The 22,693-nt window shown below is 37.3% G+C and overlaps 4 protein-coding genes across 4 annotated transcripts; 1 reads left to right on the top strand and 3 right to left on the bottom strand.

Moving 5' to 3' along the window:
- Positions 1-5,504: 5,504 nt before the first annotated feature.
- Positions 5,505-7,308, top strand: GCK72_013347 (uncharacterized protein; the record flags this gene model as incomplete). The annotated part of the gene is made up of 6 exons (XM_053729806.1): positions 5,505-5,697; positions 5,753-5,938; positions 5,985-6,115; positions 6,160-6,472; positions 6,520-7,120; positions 7,170-7,308. The coding sequence occupies 6 exons, from the start codon at positions 5,505-5,507 to the stop codon at positions 7,306-7,308; spliced, it is 1,563 nt and encodes a 520-aa protein (XP_053584578.1).
- A 197-nt stretch (positions 7,309-7,505) lies between these two features.
- On the bottom strand, positions 7,506-9,117 carry GCK72_013348 (uncharacterized protein; the record flags this gene model as incomplete). The annotated part of the gene is made up of 6 exons (XM_003101202.2): positions 7,506-7,804; positions 7,849-8,065; positions 8,112-8,732; positions 8,779-8,865; positions 8,916-9,038; positions 9,085-9,117. The coding sequence occupies 6 exons, from the start codon at positions 9,115-9,117 to the stop codon at positions 7,506-7,508; spliced, it is 1,380 nt and encodes a 459-aa protein (XP_003101250.2).
- A 635-nt stretch (positions 9,118-9,752) lies between these two features.
- Positions 9,753-13,799, bottom strand: GCK72_013349 (uncharacterized protein; the record flags this gene model as incomplete). Its single annotated transcript, XM_053729807.1, has 12 exons — positions 9,753-9,989; positions 10,035-10,486; positions 10,534-10,777; positions 10,823-11,005; positions 11,048-11,329; positions 11,372-11,737; positions 11,782-12,111; positions 12,312-12,410; positions 12,459-12,767; positions 12,818-13,027; positions 13,073-13,657; positions 13,710-13,799. 12 exons carry the CDS (start codon positions 13,797-13,799, stop codon positions 9,753-9,755), a joined length of 3,387 nt encoding a protein of 1,128 aa, XP_053584579.1.
- A 281-nt stretch (positions 13,800-14,080) lies between these two features.
- Positions 14,081-18,028, bottom strand: GCK72_013350 (uncharacterized protein; the record flags this gene model as incomplete). Its single annotated transcript, XM_053729808.1, has 11 exons — positions 14,081-14,182; positions 14,227-14,375; positions 14,455-14,570; positions 14,620-14,751; positions 14,845-14,909; positions 14,957-15,088; positions 15,134-15,364; positions 15,620-15,843; positions 16,110-16,175; positions 17,298-17,382; positions 17,957-18,028. The coding sequence occupies 11 exons, from the start codon at positions 18,026-18,028 to the stop codon at positions 14,081-14,083; spliced, it is 1,374 nt and encodes a 457-aa protein (XP_053584580.1).
- Positions 18,029-22,693: the final 4,665 nt, after the last annotated feature.

Consider the following 22,693-nt stretch of genomic DNA (forward strand, 5'->3'; position numbering starts at 1 on the left):
TGATTCTTCGGTGTCTTGATTCTGACAGAACCAGAAAAATGGGACGCCCGGTTATGGGGCATTTTAAATACGGTTTTAAGAGAATGTTTGATAACTGTGTGCTCCACAGCGTTTGAGATGAATAGCTTCGGAAATAGAGTAATACGAAGAAAACGGATGATGACTTCATCTTTTACCACTTTAGAGCTTTTGACACACTGGTGAAAAAGTTTAAAAATACCCGAGACTACTACAAAGATCCAATGGATTTGAGAATGTTTTCCGAGCTTAAGACTCTCTCGAAACAGAAAATATTGTAATACTCTGTCGAAACAGTTTGAAAACGCTTTTAGATTGGTAGCCACCTAGTTTTATATGAAAATTCACTACAATTTAAATTTTTACCGTTTCGAGTTGCTAATGTTTAACACTACGTAGAACTTCAAATAGTTCGTTGTCTTTGGACACTAAACTATTCTGAAAAGGAAGATTGTTTTCAGTTTACGACTCTTCGAATAGCCCTGAAGGGATTATAGGGAAATTCAAGAAACTACGGAATTCATTTTTACGGTTTCAAAATTCACACTGCTTTGGAATGGAAGAAATACCACCACTCGTGAAATTATTTGTTCAAAACCTACAGATTTTTTCTGTTTCAGTTTGGAATCTTCATGATCGATTGGGTCTGGAACTTGATAATCTTATAAAACAATTTTAAATAACATATTATGTAGATCTTCGATTAGAATAATTTTATTGTGAAAAGAAGAAAGGCTCTATTTGAAAGCCATCTGTGATTCACGATTCGCTGCTTGAATTAGGGTTACAATTGATCGAAACAAGCCAACAAGCCAGTAATCTCACGAGTTATAGAAAAATGTTCAATACGTCGTGAAAGGAAATCAGATATGGTGTTTCCTAGTTTTTGAAGTTTTTGTCAGTTAGACTCGGCTCGTTGTCTTCTTTCCCTACTGATGAATTCACTAGCTTCCTGAAGATTAACATAGAAAAAAGTTTCACATAATCTTGGGATGCGACCAGTAATGGTCCACCTTAGCTTAATGAGTTTCTAAAACTATTTGAAACAGGGGTTGGTTGTCATGAAAAACCGAATATTTACTTGGTAGTAATGTTTTAGCTTCAAGTTTTTGGATATGTTGTTTCAACTGTTCAAGAACCTTGCAAAATAACAACGTGTTACGGGCAACATCAGATTAAAGAAAATTGTCTCGACTGTTATTTTTACAAGTATTGAAACATTATCTTTTTTGACTACTTATGTTTTCAAATCGTTTCTGGATAATTTGAGAATTGATTGTACACATTTTCTTAAAAATATTTTTTTTTGAGTTTTAAAACCCAAAGCCCGACACTGAATAAGGTGAAGAGCTATTTTCATACTTTTTTGAAGCACAAAACTTATTTATCCCAAGAAACTAAAACTTTAAGGACAAAATTTCCAATAGTGTTGTACAGTTCTGCCGGAACCCAGGCAATAATTCCACGTAAAAATCCATGGTTACTGTCTCATTAATTTATTAAAAGTGTTTATAGAAAAAGTTAAATTTAATCTTTGGCTATTTCCAGATAATTAGAATACTACTTAAAATCCCTAAAAGAGTCCTCGTTATGAACACTTTTTGAACTATCCCCAAACACTTTTTGCTCTCTCCAAAACAGTGTAATATAATAGTCGTCTCAATTCCGCACCAACAATAAATTATCTATCAAAACATTATTTTTGAAATGACACTCTCTCTCACTCTTCCATCTGATATTTTTCTCTCTATTTCATATATCTTTTTCTGATATCTGGTAGGGAGAGTCTGGGCTCTTTCTTCCCTTTTCATCCCACGCGTTGATCATCATCATCTGAATTCTCAGAGATCACACAAATCAGAGAGACGTTAGAGATAGAAGACGGTCACCGGGAGCTCCTCCGCTCGTCCGGGGACGCATCGCGTTTCATGTGGTACCCGCACTTCGTTTTCGACATGTCTCACTTCATAAACAACAAATCTTTTTTTCGATAGACGCAGACGTGTTAAGATGAACGATTCGTGCTTATGAGACAAATGAGAGAGAGAAATTGGAACGGCTGGAACCGAAATAGCCAAATAGGTTCATTTGACAGCGTTTGGGAGATTCATTATTAAAATTTATAAAACACACGTACGGAACTAACTTCATTAGATTTAGAGATGAAAGATGAATCTATGGAACTTCAGAAACAGAATACCAGAGTTGCAACGGGCCGGGCCGGGCCGGGCCGGGCCGGGCCGAAACCAGAATTTCTCCGGCCCGGCCCGGCCCGCGGCCCGGCCCGGCCCGGTTCGGCCCGGCCCGGCCCGAGCCCGGCCCGGCCCGGTTCGGCCCGGATTTTCAGTACTAAAAAAATTCAATGTTTTTTTTCGAAAATTTTTCAAATTTTTTGGCAAAAAATTTTAAAGGGGGACACAACTAGTTCTAAATTGAGGGTTTTTGATATGAATCGATTCAGAAAGCCAGGAAAAAGATACATTTCTTTTGGTTTCATGTCTGAAAATGCGTCTAATGCGAGTTATGAGACCTCAAAATGTCAAAAATCGATGCGATTTTTGGAATTTTGAGGTCTCGTAACTCGCTTAAAACTGATTTTTTATATTCTTGAGAAAAAATTTGGAAAATTTTCAGACAAAAAAATTATTGAAAAAAAAATTATAGTGAAAAAAAATTCAAAAATTCAAATCCGGCCCGATCCGGGCCGGGCCGGGCCGGGCTGAAACCGGGCCGGGCCGGGCCGGCCCGGCGGGCCAGCCCGGAATTTTGCAAGTATGCAGAATACAATGTGTTTTTCTCAAAAACTGGACAGCATGAATAATTTTTTTATGAAATGTGTGAAAAATCTGTGAACCTCACTCAACCATTTTCTGTGAGACAAAAAAGTGAGATAGTGAGGTGAGAGTGATAAACCATGGCTTAAGGGGTTTTCCAGATTGTACTGTTTCATCAGAATGATAAAATAATTAGCCATAATTGAATGACTAGTTGCCCCCAGATGTGTTCAATTGGAAACACAGTTCTAATTTCTATCTTTGATAGATGTCCTTTCGAAGAAGGTGTATGGAAAACTTCAACCAGGTATAAAAATCTTTGAAACTATTCAGACCCTCATTTAGACACAGTCTGATTCTTGAATAAATTTTCCGTTTCTCTTGCGAGATAGTTTTGATTGCACAGTTGAAAATTGTTTCTCCTATTTTTTACGTTGAAATTCTACTTTTCAAGAAATTAGTAGAGTCCCGCTGTTTAAAAACGAGCAATCTATCTTAATGGAATCTTACAGGTCTTGGCTGTATCCTTTCACATAAAATAATATTGTCTAAAAAGGCTTTGAGCAGATTCCAGAAAATGATAAATGTTAAAATCCAAAGGCAATTGAATAGTCGTGGAAAATCTATACGAACAATGAAGATTATAAACCCAATAATTATAAGCAGATACCAAATGGTTCGGAAACTAACAAAATATCACCGTTTCATGGAACCGACGAAATTTGTATTCTCGTTTGTTCTGGAGTGAGAGGAATTTACAATCCCCAATAAGGAAACAACGAAATTGCTATAACAAGAAATACTTTTTAAATAATCATATCATAAATATAGAATGGTTTTTTATCGAATAAGAGTTACAATGTTCACCAATTCGTCAAAACGCAACGATTGATAGACTACAGTTTTCAGATCAATAAGTTAATTTGCTGTAACAGGAACTTCGTATAAATGTGGGATCATCTGACGAAGTCAGTCCCTTACTTATTTCAAACATAGTTGAGAATGGGAACGAAATCATACAGCAACACGAAATTGAATAAAATTCTATTCGAAAAATATATGTGGGGTTGCTGAAACTGCAGAATTGTGATACAGTTAAAAAGCTTTGAATCCAATGTAATGTCCAGCACAAGTCCATCAACGGATCATCTAAACAAGCAGGCTACAAGTTTATAGAAGTCATGAAACTGCTTCTTGGAGTTTCAAAGGAAAATAATCAATTTTGACTGTTCTGAAAAGGTTGAGTATTCAATTATTGTTGGTAACGAAAGGAAATGATAATCATCTACAAAAGTTATTCAATAGATGCCGAATTTTGTACAAATTTTAGTGGATTACCATCAATAAACCACGTAAAAATTGTTCTAGAAATTTATGAGAATGTTGAAACCGTAAGATTAGAATGCAAGTAGGATCAGAACTCCCTAGCAAAGTTCGAAAGAAGTCTTAGAACTGTACTATTCAAAACTGAAAACTGAAGATAGCCATCTCTGAAGTTTCTAAATCCCTTGTTGACATGTCAAGTTTCAGATTCGTCAAAACTCATCAAGAACCATCTACGATAGTCCTTAAACCAACTTTTAAAACCAATTAATCTATCAATTCAACAAAAAGAAAAAGAACAACTAATTGTTGTCTTTAGCACAAAAGACACGATGGATCAATGTCGCAATTACGAAAAAGCAAAACATTGTTGAAACAAAAAAAGGTTGTGAGAGAGTGTTTGAGACGAAGAGACGCAGACACACTGATGTTATCCGAAGTCTTAACAGTTGGCGTCTCGAAATGAAGAGCAGAAGAGGAGAAAGAGAGCGATTTGTACGGATCATGGAGAAGAAGGTGGGGGAGAGAAGGAGGAGGAGAAAGGAATAGTTAGGAAGTGGGTTCATGATGTGAAACCGGGTGAGAAGTGAGTCACTGTCATGGGTATAGTATCCGACTCTGGAACCTATTATCTGGAAATTACCTAGAATAAGTGCAAACACAGAAACAGAGAATCCATTAATTCTAATTTAGAGAATCCGGTTGATTTCGTGAGATTGACAAATTGAGTTCAGACTTTCTCTTATCACCAGAGCGCGCTTACGCCGTCTCAAATTTCAAATTATGTTTTACAAAAAGAAAACATCAGTTGAAGCATCAAACAAGATCAACTCGACTCATTTCTATTTCGTTCAGCTCTTTTTTCTTCGATTCATTTTTCGGAAACAAAACGGATAGAAATCGGAGGATCGGTGAACTTTTCCTAGCTTCCGCACGTCTTTTGCTTCTTTTCTCAATTCTTTTTTCGATGATTCGATCTTTGTCTTTTTCGAAAAACAGGGATGCAAAAACTGTCGAATTTACCACTCAAAACCATGCGGCGCTCCAGCGAAAAGTGGGCGTGGCCTAGTTTTTAAATTCTTTTTCGGATTTTTTTCGCGTTGAAATTCGTAAAAATTACCACGATTTTTCTTTTTTCTTCTTCAAAATCCACGTTTCTTCCACGTGTAAAAACTGTATTTTGTATTTAAGTACAGCCCGTTTCTCTTGTGTTTTTTCTCGGAATTCTTGCAAATCGGCGACATTTTTGTAACAACAAGAAAGTAACAAAACTACTATCAATGGTTTATATAAAACTTAATCGAACAAGTTCGTTTTCTCTCAGTTTTTCTTTTAAATCAAGTGTTAAAACATTAATTTTCAGCTTTTTTCCTCATCGGCATCGTCTACATGCAACTACTCGCTTTTCTCTACTTCTACTTGAATTTTATCGAATTATCTGAGTCATTGAATCCAAAAAGACAGAAATTCTTTGGGAAATCGTCGGAACAAGTACAAATTCGTCACAATTTAACGGAGAATTGCTCGGGTTGTTTGCCGGTTTCGAACACGAAGTTGAAGAGAGCGCCGCCCATATTTCAAGGTTTTTTCATTGAATTTTTTGTTTTTTTAAAATAAAAATCAATTTTAATTTCCAGGTCCTACAAACGATCGTCAACAAGCAATTGTGAAAGCATTCCAGCATGCATGGAGTGGCTATAAGAAGTATGCATGGGGACACGACGAGTTGCGACCAGTTTCACAGCGATTCGACAATCCGTTCGAGCTCGGATTGACGATTGTAGACAGTCTTGATACAGCGATTATAATGGGATTAGAGATAGGTTAGTTTCAGTTAATTGAGCTTCATTTTTAATCAAAATAATTCAGAAACAAGAGAAGGTTTGGAATGGATTCGTAACAGTTTGAATGTGTCACCTTCGAGAAGTGTGAATTTATTCGAAACGACGATTCGAGTACTTGGGGGTCTATTGAGTGGATTTCATTTGACTGGCGAAGATGTTTGTATTTAGAATAATGAAATGAAAACATCTTTTTTTCCCAGATTCTCCTGGAAAAAGCGACAAAACTCGGTGATAATCTGCTCAAAGCATTCGAAAAATCCAAATCACCAATTCCAAAAAGTGATGTAAACCTTCAAACCGGCGATGCGTTCAGCCCGAATCGTGACTTCTCCTCTCTTGCCGAAGTCACCACGTTGCAATTGGAATTCAGAGATTTGTCGGATTTAACAGGCAATAAAAAGTATGAAGAAGTCACTTTCAATGCATCAAAACATATCCACAAAACGAAATGCTTAGAGTACGATGGTTTGTGTCCGTATCACATTGATTCGAAAGGAGAATTCAGGAAAACTTGTGAGTTTTCGAAAAGATTTTATTGAATTTCAAGCGGTATATTTCAGCGATTACTCTCGGAGCTCGTGCCGATAGTTACTACGAATATCTCATCAAACAATGGCTTCAGACGAAGAAATCAATCGATTGGCTTCGTGACGACTTCATTCAATCGATGACAGCAGTCAAGAAGCATTTGTACTGTCAGTCTCAGCCGAATGGTCTCTGGTTTATCGGAGAAATCACTGAATACAAAGATTTCTATCCGAAAATGGATCATCTCGTCTGTTTTCTCTCCGGATCTCTTGTTCTTTCACATTTTAACTCTCTCGATGAAAACAACGAACATCTGGAAATGGCGAAGCAAATCGGGGATATTTGTCATAAAATGTACGATAATCCGACTGGATTGGGTCCAGAAATTATGCATTTCAATATGGAAAACAGTTCGGATATATCGAAAGAAGATACCTATGTGAAGAGTCTTGATGCTCATTCTCTTCTTCGTCCGGAAGCAATTGAAGCATGGTTTTATCTGTATCGTGTTACGAAAGACAAGAAGTATCAAGAGTGGGGATGGTCCGCATTTGAGGCGATCGAAAAGTACGCGAAGATTGAAACTGGAGGATACAGCTCAATTGATAATGTTTTGCGAAAGAAGATTAGAAGGTTTGTAAACGATTGAACAATCTGTTGATAAGTTTCTCTTGTTTTTTAGACGCGACAAAATGGAATCATTCTTCCCTGCCGAAACTCTCAAATACCTATATCTGCTTTTATCCGACGATCAAGAGGTTCTCCCATTAGATCGATGGGTGTTCAACACTGAAGCACATCCACTCCCGATTTACAATTAACATCACTATCATTTGTTTTGTTACGGGTTTTCATAATTTTTGACGGGTTCGCGTAGCGAAGAACGATTAACGAATGAACAATGAATTAACTGGCTAGTGGCTCAAAATCATCAGCTTCTTTCATGAAGTTTATAATAAAAAACAATTTACAAATAGAGCAATGAACTAAAAGTAACAAAAAACAAAAACTACACAATCTATCTAGTCATTCTGATAAGTCTTCCATGAATTTCTTCTCTACTTGGCCAATATTTTGTCTCTCCAACAACCGCAGATGAGATTTTTCCTTCAAGGAATACACGTTGACAAACTTCACGTAGCTGTTCAATTGTAATCGATTCAATACGAGCAGTCAATTCTGGTGTAGGTATCCGGCGGCCGTAGCAGAGAAGTTGACGTCCGATATCTTCACAAACTGGAGTAGAACCATCAAGCATCAAGATGAGATTTGTGAGGAGAGATCTCTTTGCTCGCCGAACTGCTGCTTCGTCAATTGCTGGAAAACGAACATTTCGCAGAATTCTCAAGGAAAACACTTACCACTAGCCAACCATACCCACTGCTCTAAAACTGAGTTAATGAGATTATCGACTGATTTAGGAGCAGCGACGAAATATGTTCCAACGAGACCCGTCTCTTTGTAGCATGTATTGAATGACTGGAAACATTCAATTCCCTCGTCTGTCGACAATTTTTGAGCTAATTTTGTAGGTGTGTTCACTCCAAATCCACGCATTCGATCGTATTCTCCCATTAACTGAAAAAAATATGAGATTCAGAAATCTATTTCAGAAAGATCTTACGGTATTAGCAACCATCAGAGCCAAATTATCCTCATGAGTCCACGAAACACCTTCTACAACGATTGCACCGAAAAGCTGTGGCAGACCTCTGATTTCTCCGCGAACATCACACGGTTTATAGATAGCTGGAATAAAATCTGCCGACGAGTCTCCATGTTTCAATCCGCCGAAATATTTCTCTGCCATTTTGACAACTTCATCATGGTTGACACCTCCAGCAGCTGCCAAAACCATTCTTCCGCTTCGATAATAAGAATCAACATAAGATCGGAGATCATTTCGATCGATGGTTTGAACGAGCTCAATCGGTCCAAGAATTGTGTATGAAAGTGGATTTCCCTCGAAGACAAACATGTGAAGGTTATCGAATACAACTTCTTGGAAATTCTGAGCAACTTCGTCCATTTCACGAATGATAACACTTCTTTCTGCATCGACATCCTTCTTTGTGTAATTACTATTGAGAAGAATATCCGAGAGAATATCCACTGACTGATCGAGTTTCTCAGTGAAACATTTGGCATAATACGTCGTGCTTTCTCTGGATGTGTAAGCATTCAAATGGGCTCCAATGTTCTCAACTTCGAGTTCTAATCCCATTCTTGTTCGACGAGGTGTTCCCTGTAAAATTATGCTGCTTGATTTGTTAGCAAAAACAGTGACCGACTTTGAAAGACATATGCTCCAAAAAATGGGCGGTTCCATTGTTCTTCGCATTCTCGTAACGACTTCCAGCATCAATAAATACTCCGATCTGTAAAAATTCATTTTTCAGCGACTATTTCTCCTATTATTCTCAATTACCGTTGCTGTGCTTCCGCCAGTATTCTCTGTTGCCACTCTGAATCCGCTAGGTAATGTCGTTACGATAGTTTCTGGCACAAAAACTGATTTCGCTTGAGCTTGAGCGATTTTTCGCTGGGAAGTCTGAAACTATACAATGAATATTTAGTTTTCGAACAGAAAGTGTTGCCTGATATAATCCGGATGCTAGTCTTCTGTACATTTCTCTGAAAATAACAAGGTTGATGATGGTTTGGCAATAATGACGATAAGAGTATAAATTGTGAAGAAAAAAATCGATAAGATTTCTTTATTGCAAATTTTAAATGATAGATTATAATATTCACATTAGATTTGGAGCAGAATTTCAGAAAATTCTGAATCACGAATGGTGTAATAATTGTCCCCGTGAAGTTCACGGCAGATGGAAGAGTAGCAGACCTCGGCCAGAAAATTACGAAAAATGCGGTTTTTCAAATAAATAAACAAGCAAAATCGTCATTCACATTTTTGATTTTTATTTCGGTTAATTCAGAACTATTTATTTTAATTAATTATTGTGCAATATCGATTGATGGTAACCGTAGTAACCAAAATAATGGAAATTCAAGAACAACAAGCAAATAGTGTTTATGGTTCACAAAAAGTTGCTCACAAAAGTTGAAGTTCCCTAGCGAAGAAGAAAAGACATCTACAAAAATATGTATGTTAACACCGAAAATAATTTGAGAAATAGGGGAGGGAAGCGATTAAATGAAAAAGAATACAATATCAGACCTATAAGAGGACCCGAATAGGGAAGGAGGAGTGAGAAACAAAAATAAATAATGGAGAATGAAACAACAAATAGAGATTCTGTTAGAGTTTTCCCGAAGACGAAGTAGTTGTGTCAATGCTTTTGAGAGAAGTCGTCGACACTCCAGATGGACGTCCTCCAGATATTGACATGTCGGTAGACACTCTGCGATTAGAGATACTAGTTCTTTCTATTGTTTGAAAGTGATTGATTCTTGATTGGACGAGTCCACACGCTGAGCTACGAAGAGCGGTCACAGATGGACGTGCTTCAACGGGTTGGTGCAAAAGTGGGAATTTCTGAAAATAAAAAGATAGTTGTTGTTTTTATAATTCAGTTGATACCGTATCTTCCGTCGAGTTCTTTATAATTTCATTGAAATCTCCAAATCCCAATTCAGTGCTGCTATCTGCAGTCTGCGCAGAAATTCTCGGTGTTCGTGGAGTAGAAGAATGTCGATTAATCGATGAAGAAGTCGAAGTATTCTTCTTTCTCTCTTTCGACTCGTGAGATTTCATCGGTGGCAAGAATGGGCATTTGAATGTTTGAGAATCGTCAGTATTATTCGACTGAACCAATGGCGACAGAGCCAAGTGAGCCTGTTGTCGATATCCAGTCATTATGCATGGAGAGCAACTCGTCATCATCGAAGATGATCTGGTTAACAGGGGTGAAGTAGAAGTTAGATGATCAGTTGGTTTCATTTTCGGAGACGAGTAGATGAGATTCGATTGCGGAAGACGAGCTGGACGACTCTGAATTCTTCTCTCACGTGGTGGCGTAGCAAGTGCGGCGTCTGAAATATAACGGTTATTCGATTGACTACATGAACCGAACTCCTACATTCTTGATTGCTGAAAATACGATCTTCTGTCAAATGAGACTTTGATCTGAATCCGAAGAATGGAGATGCTCTCCCTTCTGAATTGGTCGGAGTTGCAGTGGATGGTGATCGAAATAGCGGCGAACGTGCCAGAATAGGTGAAACTTTCTCAGCTTCCTTCGCTTTCTCCACTTGATTTCTTTGAATCGGGGAAGACACGACTGTTTGACTCTTTCCGACCCAAGCATGACCATGCTGGTGGACCTCAAAAAACAAAGTTTGTGTTCTGGATGAAATCATCAATCTCACCCCAATGCTATCCAACTTTCTTAAAGGAATAGCTGTAAGTGGTTCTTGTTGAGTAATTTGAACTCGATGCGCCACTGATTCAGATGCAGTCCGTCGACTGAGCATCGGTGTCGCCACTACATCTAACCGTTGCTTCATTTCTCTTTCCAATTGTTGACCGATTTTCGATTTCGCAGACGTCATCTAAAATTAGGATAGACGATTGTATATTTTGAAGTCTCTTACAGATTTCACTCTCAATTCCTCTTTTCCTCTAATCGGTGTTTCGAAGACAGTCGGATATTCTTGCTGACTTTTCGATGGCGATTTCCCAATAATTGGACCTGGAAATCCTTTCTTTCCAATCGTAACTTTCATGCTTTGTGGTGTAGGTGGAAGCTTTTCGAATGCTGCCATCGATCCATTCAGAACCATCATACTATCCGATGGTCCCGAGTTCGCGTTAGCTATACGGCGCTGACGTCGCTCTGCGACACCAACTCGTCGCAATCTAGCTTGGCTGTTCATCTGAAATTAATTGGTTTATGTGTCATTAGCTCATTTACCCACCAGTTCCAAAACAGACTCTTCGTTTTCAAAAGTTCCTTCCATCATACTTTTCTCTTTTGGGTCTTCCTCTTCACTTTGTAGATCATCAATAGTAATAACACTTCTTCTATTCTCTTTCTCCTCCGTAATCGTATCGACTCCCCAATATGTTGGTCGACGTGTCGGACGACGGTCCCGATTATGATGATTATGATCTTTACGTAGACCATCGGCAGTATTCCGTCGAGTCAAAGCAGTGCCTGAACCAGATTTCTTCTTTTTCGGCGGAGTCGCATCGCCACGAGTAAAACTATTCTGATCGGACTGTGATATGCGGCGAAGAGATCGATTAGTGATCGTTGATGAGGTTGAAGAGATTGATGTTCTCTGAAAATGAAAGACAAATTATTTGGAAATATGCATTATGCCACCTTTTCCATTGGATTCGGTGACATTTGGAACGACTTCTGACTGTCCGAATCAAATTGATTTCCCTTCATCGCTGAATTTATGTTTCCTTTCTTCGTGTGTGTTCGCGATTTCCTCCCAGATGATGTCGAACCATGCTTCTGAATGCTTCGAATCGAGTCTCCGGCTCTTCTGTTATCATCTACGTCACTGTCAACTCCAGAAGCATGTCTTCTAGCAATCGGAGTCGAGTGATCCGGTGGAAGTGGCGGCGGAGGAAGACTTGCAGAAGACGTCGGATTCATATGTGGTGTATCAGCAGAAGTTTGTGGCTTGAAAAGTTGACGGCGTAACTGTAAATTCATTCTTGTTATCCCCCCAAAATTGCTCCTATTGCCATGTCTAAACTTGCAGAACACGATCATTTGTGCTAATAAAAATTTATACAAGCCATGATTAGGACAAAAATTAAATATAGGTAAATTATTAAGGATTAGCTATCAAAACATGCATTTCTAGGCGAACGGAAATAAATCAAATCGGGAAATTCTACCTTATCGGGACTCGGACTCTTATTCCTTTTGAGAAACTGATTGGATACTCTGTCACGAAGACCACGGAGTGATGGTATTGGCAGGAATGAGGAGGATCTCTACAATTTACAGAATAAAAATAAATTCTTCATTTTAATTTTAAATACTTTTGTTCCTACTGGCTCTCTCGGTTTCATCGCTTTCATATGAGTCAAATCGGAATCTCGTCTCGTGAGTTGGTTCCTTGAAGTCTTTTGTGAGTCAGAATTCGGATGAATCTGATGCATCATTGATGCTTTTGCCATATTGAAAACTTTTGGTGTGTTAGATGATGTGGGTGTTTGTTCATTATCGGAAAGGCTTGTACATCGGACAGTTGGCATTGCTGATGTGCTTCGAACATTCAAATGATGATTGTTCAGATGAAGACGATTGCTAGAAACGTAGTGACCGTGCGGAAGTCCGATAAGGTTAGCCTGTAATCATAGAGTTCACTTGGCTGTTGCAATCCTGTCAGATCACATACATTGACTATTAGCAGCTTTACAGCGGCTACTTGCACCCCCATGTCTTCTTTTTTGGCCATGAGATCCGCTTCGGTGCACTTTTTCACTTGTTGCATCTTCTTCCGTGATTCTGTCCCACCACTTGTCATGAAATCTCCGAAAACGGAGCCAACTAGCACAACGGCCAGGTTATCCGTTGTCATTTTGTGTGTATCCGAGTGCTTCGCAATCTTAAATTAACGATAGTTTAAAAATATTCACTGAATCGAAACTACCCGACTCAGCAATCTCATCACATAGCCTAGTGTTCCGAGATGTGATGGTGACAAATGTCGACCCGTCGATTCAAATATTTCAACCATTTCCAGATGTGATAGTTCAAATTCTCCAGTTTCTCGTGCCATCTTTGCCTTTCGAAGTATGTTCATACGGACGTTGTCCGAGTTCAGGAGCGTCGGTTTCAAGTCTTTCAGAAACCGCTTCACCATCGTACACACGTCCCAAACAGTGAAATCATCAGGAATCGGTCGCATACCGCGGTAAATTTCGAGGATTTCGGGTTTATTCAGTCGAACCGAACTTCCCTCTTTGCGAAAAATTCCATCAACATCGAGTCCTTTAGCCATGACACGATCGAGCGCGTCGACGAGAAACCGTGGAATTTCTCGCAATGTGATCCGTGTCCAACCGTTCCCCACGATTACATCGAGATCGATGTTCCATGAGAGTACTTCACCGAGTGAAAACCGATAGCGTGCCATTCCGTTCGTCGCATCGAATGCCATCGAGTTCTTCTTGCTCCCGGACGGACATCGCGTCGCTAAAATGCGGAAGTCCGCGTAATCTTCAGGCTCCGACACCTAAAATCGATGATTTTTGAGTTCTTCTTTCGAAAAAATGCATAAAACATACCATAAAACAGCTGGAAATTTGCTGAAAATCGGAAAAAGTTAGAGAGTGTCGATTCGGTTCAAAATTGCCGGCAAAATGTGGCAGATGCATTTACGCGTGAGTTGTGGCGCATCTGCGTACAATGCGCATCTCAATTGTCTACCGTAGTAGTTTATTAATTTTAATGACATTTTGAACATTTTTTTTTGAAATCGCACAACTGAAGAACTCACAACTGAATTAACAAATTTAAGTCAATTTTAAAACGAATTGCTCGAAAAATTATCTGTTCTTTTCAATTTAATCAAACGAACAGTATAAAAATAAAAATTTTATAAGAAAATATGTTATGAAAGAAAAATACTGGAAAAATATGTATTTATGAAAGCACATTAATATTTAAAATTGAGCATCTCATGAAGCATCGCATCACAATTGAGCACATCAAAAAACGTGAGCATCACATATGAAGTTGTCAGTTTTTGGGTTGATTCCTGTAAATTTGGATTTCGTTTCTGGAACAAAATTGAAAAATTACCATAATATAATTCATACTCATCAGTAGTTCTCCAACACGATTCTCTCCGTTTGCACCGTGAGAATGACACATTTTAGAGAGGCAGTCGATGATAATGTTCCGTTGATGACGGCACTTCTCACGGCCTGTTTCAGTGAACTTGTAATATGCTGAAAATTTATATTTGAAGTGTTAACTTTGCCTTAGTTTTTGTAAAACTACACATCTAATAATCTAAAAATCACTCACTAACGTGCCAGACTGTAAGCGCTTTCAGCAGACAAAACTCTTCGAATGACACATTCATCCGTGCAAATGGAAGTACACTCTCCTCCCAAATCGCGATATGCATTGGCATCAAGGCTCTGAAATTTCAGAAAATGGATATAAGTCATGAGAAACTCTCTGACTCACTTATACTTCGAGAAGTCCTCATCCGACTGGAAATACCCTCGTGCATCCGGTTCGTTTCCAGTCATTGGGAGGGGATCCATACAAAGGAACTCTCCATTCGTCATTATCATCTGACGGTGGGCTTGACCGAGTCTGGAAAATGAGGTACTTGGATAGCTGACCAATTAGTTTTCCCTGTTCTAGCATTTAATTTATTGGCACTTCGAAACAGAAAAAAAAACTCACTTCGCTGAATAATAAGCAGACGATAGTATGAAGTCCACTGCTAGAATCAATCGATAGAACATGTTCTGTAACTTTTCGTTTTTTCAAATAATCTTTCAATATCTCCGCTTACTTTTTCATGACTTGTGAAACTGTAGAAATCTGGGAACCTCGTCGCATAATCAAACAAAATCACAAAATCATGTCGGAGCATTCCTCGAAAGTTCCGGAAATCGTGAGGTCGTAGATCACTTACTGTGTAAGGCTGAAATTTCAAGTTTTCCGATGACTTTAGAAATCTGATGCTTACACATTGAAGAGTTGAGTGGCTATCGAGTATATAATCCATATCAGTATTCGTATACATAATCCGCCTTCTTGAGCATAGACCAGTCTCCATTGAATGATAGTATTGAAGGATTGAATTATGGTCAGTTGTGAGGCCAATTCCAGGTGGGGAGGGATGGATTACGTTGGACGAAGAGGGCAGAGATGAGCAGTAGCCACCGTCGAAAGATGATGTTCGAGAGGATTCTTCTGTCTGAAATATCTAGAAGCTCTTTCATACAGTATCTTATTTTCAGAACCAGTCTTTCCCCTACAGTACCCCAAGTTCTCTCATGAAGCATCGCAAAGATCCAATCAACAGACAAACAAGGGCAATATCAAAAGATGAGTCTCTCAATAGAAGGGAACGTCTAATTGCATTACTCATCCCTCTCTTCCAATTAGAGGACAAAGTACAATGTACACTTCTATCTCCCCGTCTCAGACCACCCATCAACCGATCACTTACCATCATTTGAGAAGTCGTTGGCAATGGTGGATGGGATACTGTAGATGTTGATGGTTCATCGAATTTCACTGGTTTCTCCTCAAACATTTGGAATGACCAATCGTCTTCTTCGGGACTTGACGATTGTCTCATTGAGGGAGAATTACTGTTTGGAGCAGCGTCCGAGTTGTTTCGAGAGTCTTTTCGTCGGGTACACGCGAAGTTTTCTCGTCTTGAGCGGACTACTGAAATGAGAAGAAATGTTTAATGCAAGAGTGGCATATCCAAATTGTTTTAATTCTGTTCAGAACTCTATGAAACTGCAATATCATTTTAGTTGTTACTGTTTCAACTTATACTGTTCTGTCGTAACATTTCGCTTTGATTAATATTTCAATTTGACGAAACACAGAAAACTCTCCAATTATTCCCTACGGTTTCAAAAATGTAGTATAACAGAATATACAAAAGTGAAGTATTGGGTGCCCTGCAAATTGATTCATAAACTCACATTCAGCTCTCATTCCGGCCGAGTAACACTTCCGAAGTCGACATTCTCTGCAGACGAGACGCATGCCTGGAAATTCTGAACTTCAAATTAGAATTGTTCGGTTTCGTTGAGAAGAAAAAGTTTATCGAAGAGGTCACTGAGACTATGTAGTAGAAATCTGCATAGCCTTAGAAATCGACTATACCTACAGTAATCCTTACTCCCATGGGTATTTTAATTTTCTGAACACTGCTGAAAGAAGTGAAACCTTTATAGCGACAACACATTGGATTTGAAAAATAATCTCAATTTCAGAGTTGGATGAATCAGAAATTCAGCACTCGCAACAAGAAGCTGCATTTACTCAACTCAAGTCTTCCAAAAATTTTTGATTTCAGTTTCAAATACTTTACAATTATGATGAAAGGAATTCCCAAACATTAAATGTTGAACTCCATTTTTTGTTTCCACAACATCTCAACTATCACCTATCTATCATTAGAGCCGTTTCCATTCGTGTTCATTTCTTTCCCTAAACAATGTTCAAAGTTTACTTGTAAACAACTCCACCTGATATCTAATTTGCATTTTTTTCCAGTAGAACCACCTGTCTGTTGGGCCAATTTTGGAGCAATGTATGATCACCAAACCCCCTAATTTTCACCTGACACTTGCCTACAGTAACCCGCAATGCCTTTTTCCGGATGCTTTCTTCTTATCTCTCTTCCGTATTCCGCTTCATTGTACCCACTCTTTGTCCTGTATGCTTCTCATAAAAAACTTCAGAACAAAGTACGCAAAGTTCCTGATAAGACTAGTTGAACAACGATAAGTTCGTCATAATAATCGTTATCAGTCACGGAAGAAAAAAACATGACTACGTGTGTCTAGAGAGCATAGAAAGTGAGATTTGTGTGAGAAGGTTAGTGTTTCAGATGAGTTATTTGAAAGAAAAGGATTTGAGCCAAATGGTACAGCTTGGAGAAGTTTCGTTTTCACCACTTTATTGTCAAAATAAAATCACTTTTTTTAAAATCACTTTTTTTATTTCGACAATATGTGTTCAGATTTATACACGAAACTTTCTGTTTCTAGTTTGGTTCAAGCGCAGAGTGATATGTGATATACTTTTCAGTCTCCGCCAAAACAATCATTTGAGAACAACTCCGTGAAGCAGTAAATTAAAAAAAACATAAATTGAAAACTTACTAAAATGAATTTCACACGGCACATCTGCAGCACATTCATACTTCAGATCGAGTGCGATTGTCCGTCGGAAGAATGCAGCACAGGCCTAGAAGATGTGAACTTTTGTGGATAAGCAATGGTTGGTCATACACAATTTTTGATACTAATTCTATGTGTGGTAATGAAAGTAGGCGGACTGAAATTATTTATTACTGTAAAATATAAGATGAAGTTGAAACAGTTGCCCTATTTTTCATACTTGTCAACCGGGTCACGGACATAGAACTCGTCGAGATCTACATTTTGGTATATTTTTCAGCTCATAATATTCATTTTGATGCGAGTTACGCGCCGGCCCGTGTTGGCCCGTTTCGGCCCGGTTTACAAGTATGCTATTTTTCATAATGAAAATGTTTTTGTTGCACTTTCAATATTTGCATAAGACAGTAATGAGAGAATGAAGATGTTCAGAACTTTTTCTAAATCCTCTACAGTAAAGTGCAAATCGATTTTCTCTAACCATAATTATTCTAGAATACGGTATATCTCATTACTCTGAAACCGTTTTATTTGATTGGATAAGAGTTTCATATTAGACGAAAATTATTCCAGTTTCAGAATTCTCAAATTATTACGCTATTGGAACTGAAACTACTGCAGCTCCCCGTATCGAGTCTCACCTTACAACACCTCCCTCCAAAATGTAACGTGAATGCTGTCGGAGATTCACAGACTGCACATAACGGTCCCATCTGAAAATAGAAAGAATTGAAAGCATGGGAAACCAAAGGTAAACATCAACATCATTATTCAAAAATAACTGAAGCAACATCAAGAAGAAAATACTAAAGGTTGCAGCTAAAAAGGAAACGGATGAAATGGAAATTCTAAGAAATCTGCTGAAAACTTGTCTCCTTTTAAATGCTCATTTTCCGGTGTAAGTTCATCAAATCACACATCACAGATAGGATATAATGTAGCAAGGGGTTTCTGCGCAGATGAATTAGCTCATTGAGTGGACGTTCTTTGTAGCTTCTTTCTTTTTGATCTACAAGAACTGTCTGCGAGGGGGCGGGGGCAGAGTCCGCCCATTTCTAGGAGTAGGCGGGGAGGACTGGGGGGTGGTGTTTGGTAGACAAAGTATGGGAGGAAAACGAGGAGAGGGAAGATATAATTGAATGTGAAATTCGTCATTAGTTCACAGATTTTTGGTAAAATAAGAAAATCTATTGAAACCGAGAAAAGTGTATCTGGTAACAACTCTAGTTTATTGGAATTTCAAAACAATATGCGTTTTTTTTTTCATTTTTTGATGAAAATAAATCTTCGCAAATTCACAAAAAATAACAATGGCTTCATCCATCTTCCTTTTTTAGAAAGTTGTGCAACGGTATAATAAATGAAAACATTAGATTACATATTCGGATATAAAGTACATATTCGAGTAATTCTCGAGAAAAAACATGTAATTCAATGTTAAAACCTCGAGTAAAACAAATAGAAAGTCCGAACAAATAATGTCTTTCAAAGAGCAACAATACAAATTTCACTTTTTCAAGATCATTATTTGGCAAGATCAGACATAGTAACGGAGTTCTATGGTTAGACTCAATAACGATTAAACATTGATCAGCTTGAAAATGTTGTCAGATTTCAAAACACGTTTCATAGCTACTTGGACATAAAAAATATGAGATGCAGCAAGAAAAATAATAAAAAATAAGTTTAGAAAATAATTTTTGCTGTTTTATAATGTAGATTTACAATCATGCCAAGATAAAGGTAGTAATGGGTGACTCTATGCCATAGTGAATTTTATGAAAATTTATTAGGAAGTCATAAAAAACGGCGTTTCTCAGTGAAAACATGAGATGAATCACTTGGAAGCTTGAACCATTCAATACGTGATTTCCAGCAGATACAAATAGCAAAACTACTCAGGTAAGGCTAGCTAGTTGAATGAAAATCTAGTGAGTAATGATGATTTTGATTTATTGAAATATTGGTTCGAGTTATTTAGTTATGGAATTCTTTATTGATTAACAATTAATTAAGGCGTGTCGAATACCCGAACTCATATATGAAAAATACGAAACAGTAAATACTATCTCAGTTCGGACAAAGACATAACTAGAAAGAAACTGCTATTCTTCGTTTCTTTTCGTTGAAAATTATTTCATTTAAAAGAAGCTTCCCCTACCCTCCCATTCCTCGTGTTCTTTAAAAGACGCCCAGGTTCTTGCGCCAAATTCAAAATTCAAAAGATCAACTACCAAAAGATTGGAGATCAACAACTCAAAAAGAGCAGGGAAATTGGAGATTTTCTAACTAAATGTGTTTCCTTTGTTTCAGGTTTAGCAGAGAATTCCTGTAAAAATGTTTTGAAAGTGATGATCGAAAATTGGGTTTACAAGATTTGTGATACAACTTTTATTGGTTTAAAACCTTATATGCAAAGTTTTCAAATACTGCTGGAAGTAAAAACTTTAAAAATATGAGAAGCTTCTGAAACAGTCAAAAGTGTAGTTATTCTTGGTGAGAATTTCTCAGTTTTACGTCAGTTTTGAATATTTTGAACATTATTTGAGTTATTTCCGGTGACAGTAGAAATTACATAAAAACAGTCTGTTTGTCAAAAACGAATTGTCTCCGTTTCAGTGATTCTGTTTATTTCTGTATATTTCAATTCAAATAATTTTGGGAAGACAATATATTTATAAATATAATTTTAGTAAACTAAACCCCTTTCTACAACTGACTTAAAACTTTCCCCGGTTACATATTTTCTCCAAAATCTTTCCTAACATCTCACGCCACTTTTTCCATCTATTAAGGTGTTCTTACTCTTTCGAAATTATTACGAAAACAAGCAAACAAACAGTAAGAAAACAATGGTTTGCTGACGATTGCATCAGCAGTAATATAGAAAAAAAATAAATGGAAGGAAACAGAAGAACTTTGTCCAGGACATAGTTCAAGTCATCGGTTGTTAGTGTTTTAATGATGGAATGAAACTAGGATCCATGACATCAACGTTCTACTTGAACGAATTAGTTTTCTGTTGGAATACTGTACTTACGCATGTTTCAAAACAGAAGCTCAGACATGTCAAAAATCGGGCCGGCCTGGATTCAAAAATGTTTTTTTCGAAATTCCAAAAAAATTTTGGTTCAAAACGAAGCGTGCCGGGTCAAAAATAATTTTTATTTCGGCCAGGCCCGTGGAAAGTTTGCAGAGAAGTATTTGAAAATCATACTGAATTACAGTAGTTATGGAAACTGAAAAAAAAAGAATCTGATGCAAAAAAGATACTGCTTTTCTTTCATTTCCAGCTGGTTTTCTCAGAATGTAAACAAAAGAGATTTCAAAACAAACACACGTTGTGATGAACACAAAATACAGTTTCATCTTTCTTTGGCTCTTTTTGTGCGCGAGCACAAAATACGGAGATGTATGGGAGTGGTGTTAGATCTTGTAGTTTTAGATTGGAAGCATGTAATGAAAAGTTATTTAGTATCGAAATATTACTTTCAATTGAAACAGAAGATATATACTGAAGTTGAGCCGAGTTCTATCTCGATACTTGCATCAGTTCGACATGGTTTTGAGAACTTTAGTGAGTTCCGGATAACTCGAGTAATTTTTCTGAATCTCTATGTTATTCAAATCTCCATAGAGCAGACTGGTAAAAAATCTACAGCTACGATAGAAGCAGAAAACCAGGAAACAAGTTTCAAAACTCGTTCACATATTTAACAAAAATGTTATAGATCATGTTTCAACGGCCGAATGAAACTGAATTATGAAGATCTACCTACTACTCATGTAACTGTTTCAAATATATTCATCAAGGATTTATGATCTTATTGAAACATTTTTATGAAACCAACTGAACGGAAAACATGATCTTGAATAAAACAAACACAAGTTCGAAATTTTTAAAGAAATTGTGAAGTAATTCAAAACCCGATTTTCTAAAGTGAGAAGGAGTTTTGAGAGCATTTGAAAAATATTACAACATCAGTTTCACAATAATCCGTTTATTAAAATATTTAATTGAAACATTAACTTGAACGCAGAATATCTCGAACATAGTCGAAGCAGACTTGCCAGAAACATGAATAAAAAATCTTGCAAACAGTTTTCTCAGAAAGAATGACAGATAATCTTCCAACAAATATTCCGAAATAATGGAATTCAGAAACATTTAGTGAAACAGAAACAAGTAATTCCCGAAACCTCAAACAAGGTAAAGAATGTTCAAAGACCGAAAAGTATCTCCCTCCTCAAAAGTGTGTGTCTTTTGTCAACTACGAGTCACAATAACCCACAAAAAATGCTGACAATTTTGTCACCATAAAACGGTAGCAAATAGTGGATGGTGACGCAAAAAAGGAGATGAAGATTACGAAATGGATGTAGAAAAAAGGGAGATATTGGAAGGTTGTTGCAGGAAAGGAGAGAGATAAACAAGATAACAGATAATTTGGGAGAGGGATAAGGAGTGAGTAGCTACAATTTGTATCAGGGAAAATTGGTTTTTTAACACAGAAAACGTATCTTGGTCAGTGATTTAAATTTTGGTATATAATTAGTATTAATTCAAAGAAACAGAAAAAAAAGGAGCTCCGACTTCCAAAAAAACCTAAAAAGTAAGGAAGCTGAAACAGCATAACCTGGCGAGAAGTATCGTTTTGAATTTTTCATCATTTAAAAAAGTATTAGTTTACTCAGCTAAGAGACACAACGGGATTTCAGTATGCAAAGTACAGAAAAGAAGAATATAAGTCATTTAAGCAATTCTGATAACAGGAAAAATGTGAAGGGGAAAAACACAACAAGGATTTAAAATTCGTCACATCGTTTTGCCAGATTTTGCCTATAAGTTTAGTTTTAAAAATGAAAAAAAAAACTCAATCTCAAAAAATTCAGATAAATTCAAACGTTCTATGCTTATCACAGCAGAAAACCGATTTTATACAATTTCGAAAATGCTACATATGCAACAGAAATTATTAATGATATTTCTCGAGCTTTGACATAATTTTGGTATATATCTCAAAAGTGCAAAGAAACTGATATAAAGACACTGATGTATTATACACATAATTAGAAAAAAGAAGCCTGAAAAAAGGTGCTCTAAGAGCAACAAGCACTTTTTTTCCATCTGATAACACACCCGAATACTTTGCACCCACAGAGAGAGAGAGAGTTCTCGTTCTTTCCTCTCCCTTTTTTCTTCAATTTTATGTTTTGTGATTTGATACGTACAACGTGAGCATCGGAGCAAAAGAGCAAGGAATCAAGATTTAGTGAAGTGCTATTTTCTAATCCAGTGAAGACTTTCTGCTAAAAATGAAATAAGAAGTTGGAAGGAGGTCTCAAAAATGTTCATTGCTATCAACTGAATAGAGTCT

The sequence above is a fragment of the Caenorhabditis remanei genome, chromosome IV (genome assembly GCF_010183535.1).
Source record: "Caenorhabditis remanei strain PX506 chromosome IV, whole genome shotgun sequence".
In the NCBI taxonomy this organism is placed as follows: domain Eukaryota; kingdom Metazoa; phylum Nematoda; class Chromadorea; order Rhabditida; family Rhabditidae; genus Caenorhabditis; species Caenorhabditis remanei.